The sequence below is a fragment of the Nematolebias whitei genome, chromosome 13 (assembly GCF_014905685.2).
Source record: "Nematolebias whitei isolate Nwh7 chromosome 13, NemWhi1, whole genome shotgun sequence".
Taxonomy (NCBI): domain Eukaryota; kingdom Metazoa; phylum Chordata; class Actinopteri; order Cyprinodontiformes; family Rivulidae; genus Nematolebias; species Nematolebias whitei.
In genome coordinates, this window is record NC_056510.1 from 27,843,286 (window position 1) to 27,856,702 (window position 13,417).

At 39.2% G+C, this 13,417-nt stretch overlaps 1 protein-coding gene across 1 annotated transcript in view; it reads right to left on the minus strand.

Moving 5' to 3' along the window:
- The window catches only part of LOC119419680 (interleukin-1 receptor accessory protein-like 1-B), a 23,639-nt gene extending 12,083 nt beyond the window's left edge, over positions 1-11,556 (minus strand). The window contains exons 1-2 of the mRNA XM_037687047.1: positions 11,420-11,556; positions 2,759-2,904 (exon numbers count right to left, since the gene is read on the minus strand). Of these exons, the coding sequence (XP_037542975.1) occupies positions 2,759-2,904; positions 11,420-11,481 (208 nt within the window). The 5' untranslated portion in view covers positions 11,482-11,556. The remainder of the gene's footprint in view (positions 1-2,758; positions 2,905-11,419) is intronic.
- Positions 11,557-13,417: the final 1,861 nt, after the last annotated feature.

Below are 13,417 nucleotides of genomic sequence, written 5' to 3' on the forward strand. Positions count from 1 at the left end.
ATATATACATGTGTTTTTTTAACAATGCAAATCATATAACTAGAATAGATAATAATGTAAAGCAAAAAATAAGTTTAAGCCAAAATTAGAACTAACATACATGTTTAATTCTGAAAAACTAAACTAGGCAATAAAAATTTGCACATAGGAATTAATTAATTAACTATTTAAGTTGAGGTTGGAGTCTTTCATTCCGTTATCTAGTTTTAAACAATAATTTTCAGAGGCTTTAGTCACATCTTGCACCTGTAATGTTTAATTGTCTTAAATTATGATATTTTTTAAACTTGCATTGTATTTTATGTCTTATTACTGGAAATTTTGCTGTAAATATTTTAACATTACTGTTACTGTTATTAAGACAGTTGCTGTGTATTTGTAATGGCTTGTTTGCACCTTGCATATTGCCCTGGACATCTTTGCAAAAGAGATTAATTATCTCAGTGAATTTCTTTCCTGGTAAAATAAAGGTTTAAATAATAACAAAAAACAAAAACAAACAAAAAAAAACAACATTGGTTTTACTTTCCATTTTTTCCAATCCATGTAGTAATTTTAAGTTTTCAAAGAGCAATAAATCTCAAGGACTGAAAACATTTGTTGGAAAATGTTCCACAATCCAAACTGGTGACTGATCTCATGACAGTAATTTCCTGTTCAGTGGTATGTTACCTTTAATGCTTCTTTCAAAGAAGATCAATGAAACACAGTTTGTTGGAAAAACAGCATTGTTTTTTTTTAGCCTTCAATTGGCAGCGTACTCTAACCTTAATGCTTCTAGATGATTATTAGTAATCATCTCTCTTCTGTAAGTTGTTTATATCTCACTGACCAATGCTCTCCGTCACATTTCTTCCCTTTGAGATACAAGGAAAGGCATCTCCACTGACATTAGAGTTGCTGCAGGGCCTATGAGTGATCCACACTTTGAAGAGAAACATGAAATAAACATCAGATGTGGATGAGACAGACAGAGTGAGCTCGACTTAGTATCCCTCTCCTTTGACAAAGGGAGTTAAATGAAGCTGTCTGCAGTCTGCAAAGACCACTCAAATGGAACTGGGCTGTCCACAAAAGGACGATCACAGAGACAGAGATTAAAGTGGGGAAACAGACATATAAGGCCTTAAAATGTAATTGTATGCGGGATGTATTGGCCTGGTGGGAAAAGCTGAAGACCAATTTGCTGTTTAAACAGCCATCAAATTACTTCTCTACTGGGGTGACAGCTAGTGCATAAAATGAGCTTCAGAGAAGTGGAGCAAGAGAGACAAAAAGGCTCCAAAGCTGGTGGTGCAGATAAGATCAAACACAATCAAATAGAATCTTGAAGTTTGGGTAAAACATAATTCACAACATATCTAAAATATTTCCATCTGATTAAATTATGCTGCTAGATTTGATTTTTCCTATCTGGTTACTATTCTATTTCCGTTCCAATTTTTGGTTCGCTACTCCCCGTGCAATTTTAGAAAAAACAAAAATAGACATCAACACGTGCAGCTCTGTAGGGAATCGCATGCTGTTAAATCTACAACCAGAACATCATACAGCATAGACAAAATTAGTAAAACAAACAAAAATAAATTATTATATTCATAATTTCATCATAGACAAAAATGGCATTTAGGCTAAACAGAGTGAGAAAGCCCAGCCAAGTAAAGATGAACTTTATAAGGCCAGACAGGACTTCAAAATTGTTAACCATTTTTACACAATTATAGATTAGGTTTAAGAAATTTTTTTCTTAAACCCTCACGCTGGAGTGACTACGTCTCTCAGTTGGCCTGGGAACACCTTGGAGTCCTCCCAGAAGAGCTGGAAGAGGTGGTTGTGGAGAGATATGTCCGGACCTCCCTGCTCAAGCTGCTGCTCCCGTGACTCGACTTTGGAACAAGTGGAAGATAATGGATGGATGAATGGATGGCATTACTCATACAGTATCTGTTGATTTTATGGTTTTTATGGTTGTATGTGTTCGTGTGCAGCACTTTTTTCATTCAACCTTTATTTAGACAGGTAAATCCCATTGACAACAGCGACAGCAATAGACAGTTATACAAATTTAAAAAGGCATACATAATTTTTATTTTTTTAACAAATAGGATGGCTAAAAAAAGAAAAGTAACAATTTTGTATTTTGTAATTTTGAAAAGTACCAACTTTGCCAACGGTGTTGTTTTTAGTGCTTTATAAATAAAGTTGTTTTGTATTGTATAGTATGTCCCTTTGACATATATAGTTCATGTATATTTTCAGTGCAACTATTGATTTTGTAGAGTGACTGTTTAAAATTTACTTTATGTTCCTGTCTGCTTCTTTTAATAGTGCTCAGGGAGTGAGAGACACAGGGATATGGTTTCTGACGTAACATCAATGAGCCACTGACAGCAGAATGAACTTTTCTTTTGATTTGGGTTCTCCATTTATTTTTGTTATTATTTTTTTTTAGAGTTGAAACATCAAATTTATTTATTGCAAAAAAGTTCCAAATTACTATTAGGTTTTACAGAAGAAAGTTGATGCATTTTGAATTTTTGATTTGAAGCTGCATTGGCATTTTTCAAAATTTGTCAAATGTTTCGTATATTTGATTATACTTTGTAGTTTAGCTTCAAAAGAAAGAAAATAAATTAACAAGCAATATCTGATGCAGCCCGGCAGTGAGAAACAGAATGTTTATTGAAATTACAAAACTTATTTTAAAGATTAAAATGCAGAAAAGCGATTGCAATGGGAAATGTCTATAAGTTCTTACCCCTCCTGAAGACCTGGATGGTGGCCTGGCGACGGCCGTTACTATTTTCCACATGGCACGAATAATTTCCCAAGTCCTCCTCCTCCAAAGAGTCAATCGTCAAGGAAATCGCCACTTCTTGTTCACCAAGATGCTCCTTGACAAGCCTGTAAAACAAACAAAACTCAACAATGTTTGCTTTAATGTAGTTTTTCTGAAAAAAATGGTAATTGGCTTCCAGTGACTTGCACCACTGCAGGTACTGGTGGATCATACAGAGTGTATTAGTTTGGACTGTTACAAAATTAGTAGTAACTCAAAATGCCTAAAAACAATGTCTCTGTTCTACATTAACATTTTTTATGAAGTCCTCATTTCTCTCTCTGCACTCAAAACATATGAGCAATGAAAATCAATAAAAGGATCTTCCTCAGCTTCTGCATGTGTATGTGAGGAGCGGGGGATCAAATAATGGCTATGAGAAGAAAATCTTTTTATAGCGGCTGCCATGGTAACGGCAAGATGGAGAGAAAGTAATATTCCATAAAGTAAATGAGTGTCCCCCCCGCTGGGCTGGTTGAGCCTGATAGAGTAGAGAACAGGGAAAGGATGTTCCTTCATACCTCCGACTCACTACTTAGCCTACTTTTACAGCACCCTCAGCACAAACGATGCCATGAAAGAAACAAAGCGCCAATGAGGAAAAGATCTCCGCAGCGTTTTTGTGTGAGTGTATCATTTGCTGCGATGAGAAGCGGGTGTGGGATGAGGGCAGAGTGTTTGCTTGAGTGTGTAGGGGGATAATGACTCTCAAGCAACTCACTTCTCTCGCCTTCAAGTCGATAAACTGCACGTAAGGATGGCTCATTGGAGAGATTTGGCATCAGTAATTGAAAGTGTATCACAGCAGTGCTGTTGATACTGAAGTTGTTGTGCAGCGGGACGGGCGCTGGGAAATGAGAATAATTCATGTCTCTCCGGGGAGCGATGCGTACTTTGAAGCCTCTCATTTCCCATAATCACATGATGCGAGCCCAAACAGCTTGCTGCCCTAGAAAACTTGGAGGAAAATGACCACCTGAGCCTCAAAGAGGTATAGTGATAAACTTGTTGTCAGTCTATAACTACTGCAGGCACGTTTCTCTGTGTCATGGGGACAATAAAGTTAATTATTTTTCAATTCCAAGGTTCTACATACAGTATAAGGTAAATTAATGATCTGGTCTTTATCAGGTTTGAAAATGATTCACATCCAACCTGAGGTGGACAAAAATACTCAACAGATTCTGCTGTGTCATTATTTGTTAAACAAAAACAAATTGAATAAGTATAATGGTCCCTCGCTACTTCGTGGTTCGTTTATCGCGGATTCGCTCTGTCGCGGTTTTTCAAAATAAGACTGGACATGACACACAATTGGCTGATTGATGGATGAGCCGCAGGATCGGCATGGAATTTTCATTTAAAATTAATTATTTTAAATTATTTAGCACCTGCTGCACCTTTGTGCAGCCCTTACTGCAGGATACATTTCCTCCTGCAGCTGAACAGCTGATCACCTGATCTGCGTGCAGAGCGGAGAAGTGGGCGTGGTCAAGAGTGTTTGCAGGTGGCTGAGAGCAGTGAAGGCAGAGAGAGGGAAATCATGACATTCTGTGCTCTTTTAGATCGTTTATAGTTTAGAAACATTGTTTAGAGAATTGCAAGAGTGTGGGAAGAGTTTAAAACACCTTAATATTGCTATACATAAATACTAAAATAAACTACTACTTACTACTTGTACTACTTGTACTACTTGTACTACTAGTCCTACGTCGCGGTTTATCACTTATCGTGGGTCTTCAGGATACGGATCCCCCGTGATAAATGAGGGACTACTGCACACCCATGATTTAACAGCTTGTAGAGTCCCATGAAGCAGCAATAAGTTGAAGTAGAGGTTTTTGCAGGACTTCATCAGTCTTACATGATTGTGGTAGAATTGTGGCACACAGTTTCTCCCAGCTGTGCTTCCGTTCATTGCAGTTTGCAGACTTTGTTTCTGCACTTCTCTCTCAAAGTCTAATTCCCATCACAGCATTTAAATTAGGTTTAGGTAAAGACTTGGACTGAACCATTGCAGCATCTAGATTTATTTTAATTTAAAAGTCATTTGCTGTTTAGAATTGTTGACCCATTGCATGATTCAGTTCTCAGACAGATAGTCCCTAAATCCATTTGATCTTTACGCGCTTTTTATTTTCAGGTCACGGGGTGCCCATGTCCAGCAGTCACTGTGAGAGAAGCGGGGACACCCCGGACAGGTCTCATCACAGGGACACATAGAGACAAACAACCTTTCTCTCTCTCTCACACACTTATGGACAATTTAGAGTTACTAATCAGTCTAACATGCTTGTTTTTGGTCTGTGGGAGGAAACCAGAGTACAAAACCCATGCATGCACGGAGAGAACATGCAAACTCCTTCCAGAAAGGCCCCAGCCGAGATTTACACAGATCGGCTCACAATCAGTTCTAAAACATTTTGGTTTTCAGAGGAGTTCATGGTCGACTCGTTGAGTGAGAAGAGTCCAGATCCTGTGGCTGCAAAACAAACCCAAACCATCACCCCTTCACAGTTGGTGTTTGTGCTGATTTGCTATTTGATTTGACCAAACGTTGCTCTGTGTTCTATCAAACATCTCTATTATGGTCTTATTATGCAAAAGACATTTTTACAGAAGTCTTGTGGGTCATTAAACGCAACATCTCAAACCTATCATTCTGCCTTATCCTTGTAAGAGAAACAAGACTTTCTTCTGGCAACCCGTCCAAGTAAACTATACCTTTTTTTTTAATGGACCGTCATAAACTTTAACTTTCTTCTAGACAGAGAGTCTGAGAAGGACCTCTTGTTGTTTGCTGGCAATTTCTATGAAGATGGCACAATCTTGTCTTGGGTGAATTTGCTGTGAATTTCACTAATGGACAGACTGTCTTAAATATATTCCACTTGTGAATAATCTGACTCACAGTAAAATGCTGTCATTGATATAGTTTGAAAATAACTTTTTAAGTACCTAGATTTTAAGACGGCAACTTTAGCTTCATTAAAATCAATGCTGAAAATGTTTCACCTGAGCACTGGGTCAGTAAAGAGCTGTATCCTCCAGACCCACAAACCACCAAAACTTTGGCTTTTATAGAGGCGGTCACGCCTGTCAATAATCAGTTAATCAAGTGCATTTGATCAGATACACCAAGCTGCTACTTTTCCTCTGAAAAGTTCATGCTCAATAATCCAGGTAAAAAAAATCCAACAAAGTCAAGTCCGGTCCTCTGGACATTTTCTTATTTTTTTGTTGAAACGTTTAGTCTTTCATCCAAAAGACTTCATCAGTCCGAGAAGCCACAACAAACTCAGTCCGACAAGAAGCATACTCACATAGTGGGCCAACCAGTTTGCTGGTGGTAAGATGGTTTCTGGGACCTGCCCTCTCCCCCATCGACTCCTCTGAGGCAGCCATAATCAAAGTGGTTCAAAACATCCAAGTTCATGCTCAGAAATAATCTTATCACCAGAAAGCTGGTTGTTCCACTATGTGAGTATGCTACTTGTTGGACCGAGTTTGTTGTGGCTCCTCAGACTGATGAAGTCCTTTGGATGAGGATGAAACATCTCAACAAGAAAAAAAGAAACCATCCAGATGACCTGACTGAACGTGGTTGGATTTTTTTAACCTGGATTGTTGAGCATGAACTTTGATGTTTTGAACCACTTTGGCTGTGGCTGCCTCAGAGGAGTCGACGGGGGAGAGGGCGGACTCCAGAAACCATCTTATTAACAGCAAACTGGTTGGCCTACTATGTGAGTATGCTTCTTGTCGGACTGAGTTTGTTGTGGCTCCTTGGACTGATGAAGTCCTTGGGATGAAGGATGAAACATCAAAAAAAAAAAGAGAAAAGAAAAGAAACCGTCCAGATGACCTGACTGAACTTTGTTGGATTTCCCTCTGAAATCTTGTGGAAGCATTAAGGGTGGACATGGTTTTTCACACAAACATCTTTTCCACTTTTGCTTTGTTTTTGTTTCATAAATTATATATTTAGTCGTGTGTTTTGTACATTTCAAGTTAGATTTGAATAATTTAAGGACCTGGTAAAACCCTAGAATTGAAAGAATGTTCTTCCATGACTGTATTTTCAGCGTACATCACTGGCAAAACCTCTGCGTTTGCTCATTTACTGATCAATTTATTCTATCCTTTCACACCTCAACGTACACTTGCAAAACACCAAGTGAACTGGGTCAATAACATATCGATCACCTACTTCATTATGCTGAGCCCAGATTTGTTTTGCTAATTTATTAATCTCTGCATGCTACGCTAATGTCCAGCCATCCATGCAGGGATAGCGAAGGCAGCCTTGTCCCGGTGGCACAAATGAGAATTTATGGGCTCAGGTTACCATAGAAATGAACTCCTCCAAAATCAATATGGGCTCAGAGTTGGATAAATAAATGCCTGCAGAAACTCAGAGCTGAAGGTATGACTGCTCCTCTCTCTGAGCTCAACTTTTGCTTTTGACACATTAGCAATAAAGCTCTAAACATGCGTGGGCGATAGTGAAAGTTAACTCTCACAAACACGCAGGGTTTAATAATAAAGAGAGTTATTGAACAAAAAAAAAAGAAGTACAGATTAGTTTGTGTCCTATTCTTTATTTTTTGTTGTCCTTTTAATTTGCCGTATCTCCGGCTGTGTTCATGGAAGCTAAAACAAAGCAGGGTGTCAGAAAAGCCTTGGGTATCAGCAGCTACAACGGAGGCTGAATGATCGAATATATTATTGATCTGCTGCATGAAGTATGGATATGAATTATTGAAGAGATCAGCCCTCACCCTTTAAGCGAGGATGGAATCCTGTTGTCAGAGGAAGAGAGAAAGCAAACGGGCTGTTTAAACTGACATTTGTTTCTGTTGCATGTTTATATCAGTGCACGGGAAAACTCATTATCACAGATGTGTTTTACATACTTCACTCCTTGGTGACTTGTAATGTATTTCTTTCCTCTTTTTTTTCTCCCTGCCTTTCTCCTCCTCCACAAATGCTTATGGCCCATCTGCATGCTGCTATAGGTGGATGCAGAGCGAGAGCAATCGTGCTGGTGGTGTAAAAAATGGCAGTTGTTAACAATCTGACAGGGCTGTCTCCACAGAGCTGCATCCTCTACAACCAGCCCTAATGGGAGATGTGCACATGGACCAGGGTGTGCACATTTAACTATCTTACAGCACTAGGAGGGTCAGGCATGCTTGTTTTAAATGACTGAATGTGACATTTATTGGGGGGGGAAATGTTACAGACATTTAAAATAAAACCAAATGACTTTTTTTTTTCTTTCCAGTGCAGTATCAGTATTATCTTTGGAGCTGCAGGACACTGCAGGTAAGAAGGTGAGGGTAAAATAGCAAACATGCATCCTGTTCTGGTGCAGATAAGCAGAAAAGTGCTTGTCATGGAGTTTGTTCTTTGTGAGGAGAAGATGAGCATTTTTACTCTTCAAAACATACAAGACCGATAAGGTTTATCTATATAACACATCTGTAAGAGCAACAAAGACGAGAGCTCCTTCCCAGCATCAGAAAGTATTCAGCATGTATCCAGACTAAAATTGATTAGTATTTTTTTCTCATTTTGATGCCATGAAGTCCTGTGTCACAGATCTGAATACAGACAATCAAATTACAGTTAACCATTACTCTCGTGACGCCATATTGATTTAGCTGTTTAATGCACTCTGAGCAAAATCAAGACTTCAGGATTATATTAACCTTTTTAAGTCATTCCCACTCGACTTTTCGTGGCCTAGTGTTTTAAGCAAGATTGTACGCTCACACAAAATAAATATATAAAAACAAACAAACAAACAAAGACAGACTGGAAGCATTCAAACAAAACCAGAGGTGTAAGACTGTCCTGCAGAGTCTCACACTGAAACACATTTTTAAATTATTTTTTTAATCTCCGGTGGATTTTGGCCTCTGATTCGTTGCATCCCAGATGCTCAACTGAATTAGCTTTAAGATATATATATATATATTTTTTAGAATTTATTGATGCTTTAAGCTTTTATTTAGCCTTTTATTTTTATTTAATTTTGACTGGAAAAACAAGATAACAGCTGTCAGAAAAACCTGATTCTGCTAGTCTAAAAAAATGTTTAGATGGATAACAGTCAACATACACAACATCCACGTTTACACTTAAAACTAAATCTTCCCTGGAGATTTCTTAAATATATGGGCAAGTGCATTCCCAGTGGCTGTGCCATCTCTTATTGTCCAGCTTGATACTAATGTACAGTTTTTCAGTGATAAAGATGTGTGTCAGTGCACAACCGGTCATGATTATGTTCACATCAGTTACATGTTAATGCATGTAGCAGTACAGCAGAAAGAGCAGCACACCATTTCAAAGTGGTGATCTGGATCGGATCCAGCAGCACCATATGGCTGAAACAAACTGAACAAGACTGTTTCGGTGCTGAGACCAAAATGGCGTCTGTTGTCATGCACTGATGCACCAAAATAAGAACGAACCCAGTAAATGTTAAAGCGGCATCCCTTACAGAAGAACCACATGAATCCACTGTTTGCACTGGTAGAAAGCCATGTGACCACATGCACATGTTAGAAATGTTCCATGTCACAAGGGGACCATGTGCATAACACATGTGAAAACAATTTAATTTGCACATGTTTTTGTCCCCCATGGAGCGAAGAGGGAAAATTGGAAATACTCTCTGTGAACCGTGCAGATGTCCATGTTGTGCACATAATTTGTTAACTAAATGAATTACTGACTTCTATTTAGGCGTGTGGGTACAGACGGTCACTATAATTGGGTTGCCACATCAAAATCCAAGATGGCTGCCACCATAAATATCTGTCTATGGTGTGAGCATGAAAACTTAAAAAAACAAGATGAGGTACCAACTTTTATTTAGGCGTGCCGGTATATCTAGTTGTGAAAAAGTTTATTATCTACAATCAGAACCCAAGAAAGCTACCACCATTTATACATAAACCTGCCACCCCATCATTTGAGGAAACTATACTTTCTAGGTTTTATTTTAGTTTTCTCAAATGATTGGGGTGTCCCTTGGGGTGGCCAAAGGTTAATTCATGGTGGCCAAGGCCACCACTAGCCATCCCCTGGCTCTGCCATTGCGCCTGGTCGTCCTCTCACCAGGATCTGTTATTGTGTGCTGCCTCAGACAATCAATAAATCAATTAAAAAAAATAAAACTACCTCTATTCCTATACACCAGGGCTATTCAACTGGTGGCCTGGGGGCCAAATCAGGCTGAACTATGAACTCAGTTCGGCCCACAATGGGTTAATTTTGAAATGAAACTAGATTTTAAACCATAAAACAATAATGACAATAACAGCTGGATGTCCAGCCTCTGAGCTCTTGGCTGCAGTAACTGTGCCCCCTGAGCAGTTTAGTTGAATAGCCCTGATATACATTGACACCACTTGAATATCTTGCACCAAAAACTAAAATGTTTATTTGCATTCCCTGTTCAAATCCAGTTCAGAAAAACATATATCTAAAAAAACTACGAACATTCACTATCAAATCCCTCAACGATGGGGGATGTTGGCGTACCACTTAACGCATGTAGTTTTTAATATGTGACGTTCATTTGGTTTTTCTGTAGGGGGCGTTAGCTTCATCAGTTCCATGAAAGTTATTGACACTACACTACGACAGTGGTTTAACAAAGCATAGCATCTTATGAAACGGTTACAGCTCAATACATAAAACAAACAAAAACAAACCATCACAGAGCACATGGAGGCAATGAAGACATGAGAGGAGGAGACACATCGAGCAAATGACTCAACAAAGTCTGTCTGTGTTGATCAGGAGGTGCATTTTATACGACAGGCTGACGATAAAACTTCTGAAAATCACTGATATTACACACTGCTTGTGTTTTTAAAACCCTCAGACAGAAGATTTAAAGTCAGCTTTAGTAGGTGTCACCCTAATGTGCAGACTCCGAAGCAGTTACATGCTTAAACTGCTTCTGTGTTCATTAAAACCCTTTTCTTCTGTGGTTAGACTTTAATCAAGGTTTCAAAGGAAAACATAACAGAATAGATTTTCACCTGCATTCAATTTAGCAATGTTTACGCCACGGTTTATGTTTCAGGGCTTTTGTGGCAGTAGGTCACACTATCATTGTGCTCATTTAGTCAGAGAAATTTGAGATTAAAAGTCCTTGCGCTAATAAATTTTGCTGCCTGTAAGCAAAATCAATGCTCACTTTTTTTTAAAGCTTTACCTGCAGGATGACTGATGGATGTGACTCTGTTGTTTATGCACCTTTTTCTGCCTGACTGCATTCAAAGGAAGGAATTATAACTCAAATAAAAGTGACAAAATAAATGACTCATAACGCAAAAGAAGTTTCAGGTCCCTGCGTGATGCTTGTTTTGTTGAGAAAGTGAAAATCTCTTTAAAGGACTTTGTTTAGTTGATGCAGAGTTAATGAACTAAGACATGCAAAGCCATTGATATCGTCATTTAATACTTTGCTGTGAATTAATCCAATGCTGCCATTAATTCCTCATTACTGCTGCATTCATTGAAATGGCTCGGACCTAAGCTGTGCGCGCTTCTTACTTGATGTCGCTCTCCTGGATTCGCTCTTCATCCAAGTCCTCGATGAACTTTTCCCCCTTCATCCAGTAGATGTGTGGGCTGACGTCGCCGCTGTAGCCGAAAAACGCTCGGCAAGTCAGGTTTAAAGGACTTCCTGCAAAACGAACAAAACAAATAGAATAATAGAAAAGAGAAGATGTGCTGTCATATTTGATAACCCTGCTGTCTTGTTAAAAGTACACGTTTCTGCACAGCGTGAAAACAAAACATTGTTCCAGCACCGTGAAAGTCAGCAACTTCAACATGGAAGCTTCTTGATATTTTCCTGGTGACAAGTGTTGACACATACACACCTGCTCTCCATCATTTGGACCTCGTAAACACACACAGAAAGACACATTCAAATTCATACAGACACAGGCACAAAAGTTTTCTGAACGTTCCCACGTTTCAACTAACTTTTGGTGGAGACAAGCAATTTTATAAATTGCTGATTTGGTAAATAACACTTCTGCTCACATAAAAGTGAGGAAGTCGTAACGAACACATGGGGGCACTAAAGTGCTTCCTGAAATCTCCCCCCCAGAAAGACCTTCTCATGGGAGAAAATATGGGAAAAGGGATTTGAGAGGAGACAGACGATAACATTATTTTATGTGGCGCTGCTGCCGGGTTTGAGGGAAGGTCAGGAGTCAACGACTTCAGTTTGCTGAGGGTTGATCTGTGGAAGGAGGAGTAATTGTCTCTGGGGAGGGCATTTTTGCTCTGTAAATAAATGGTTAAAGAAAGAGGCAGAAAAAGGTGACATTTCAGTGCCAATTAAAAATAAATAGTCTTACGTTCATATTAATTTTAGCACGGCTATTGTGTTATAAGTGCAGTGATTTAGACAAAAAGTGATCAATTAGACCCCAAACCTTACAAGTACTGAATAAAGTTGACACAAACAGACCTCTTTACACCACTCACGCTACACCCACAGTGGCCTTAGTATTTAAAACAGACCAATGTCAACTCACCATTCATGTGCTATTTTGCGTGACAGCCTGAATAAAGGCCTTGGGGCAGTAATCACATGCTGCTCAGTGCACCACACAGCGACATGTAAACAACAGGAAGGCTCATAATGCAGCACAAACTGTAAACCCTTTGATGAAAAACTCCCCTCTGGGGAAGAGTCAAGGATGGGAATTGCTTTGAGGTGTGTAATAAGGGACGGCATTCATGGGATGGGGAGTTACTTATTTTCTTTATTTGCTGCAGGATTTATGAGCAGTGGTGTAAGTTAAACTGTCATTAGCACCACGGACAGTTCCTGCCACTCCTAAACAGCCATGTTTAATTCAAACTCACTCTGATGCCGTCGCTAAATGTTCAAATATTTATTACGTATGTGATCCGTTGTGTTACATTATAAAAAGGAGGCTTGAAGCCACTGTCCGCTGCTGCCAGCAGCACACTTGCCATGCTCAGGCTGAAGGTCGCAGGGTTTGGGAGCAACGGCGCTGAGGTGAAGTTTAAAGAGACTGCTCGTGTTTGAACCAAAATCTTGTATCCTCTGAGCTACTCCCGTCTACAAGCAGGAGACGCCTTCCAAAAGATTTCAGCAGGTCACTTTGCAGCACAGGTGAAGTTTTAAGGGAAGTGGAATGGGAGGCCACTCAGCAATGAACTGATAGTACTCTGTGTGAGGAGCAGCGGCTGACATTTACAAAGTTCAACAGCCACTCTCAGTTTGGTATTTGTGCACAGCGGCCTCGACAAAGGCTACACGCTGCACCTACAAAGCAGGAACCTCCTGCTTGTGATTACATGTGAGAGAGCACAAAAGAACTCGTTTTAACAATCAGACTGTATGATTTGTAAATCAAGCACTGTAATCATGTAAAAAAATGCATTTATTCTAAGTGTTTATATTTGTTTCTGTCAGGCGCATTGTTTAGTTTGTCTCTTTTTTAATCTGCCTCATGCATTTAGTTTATCCTTTAGATCAATTGTAAATTAGGAATGTCACGCTGC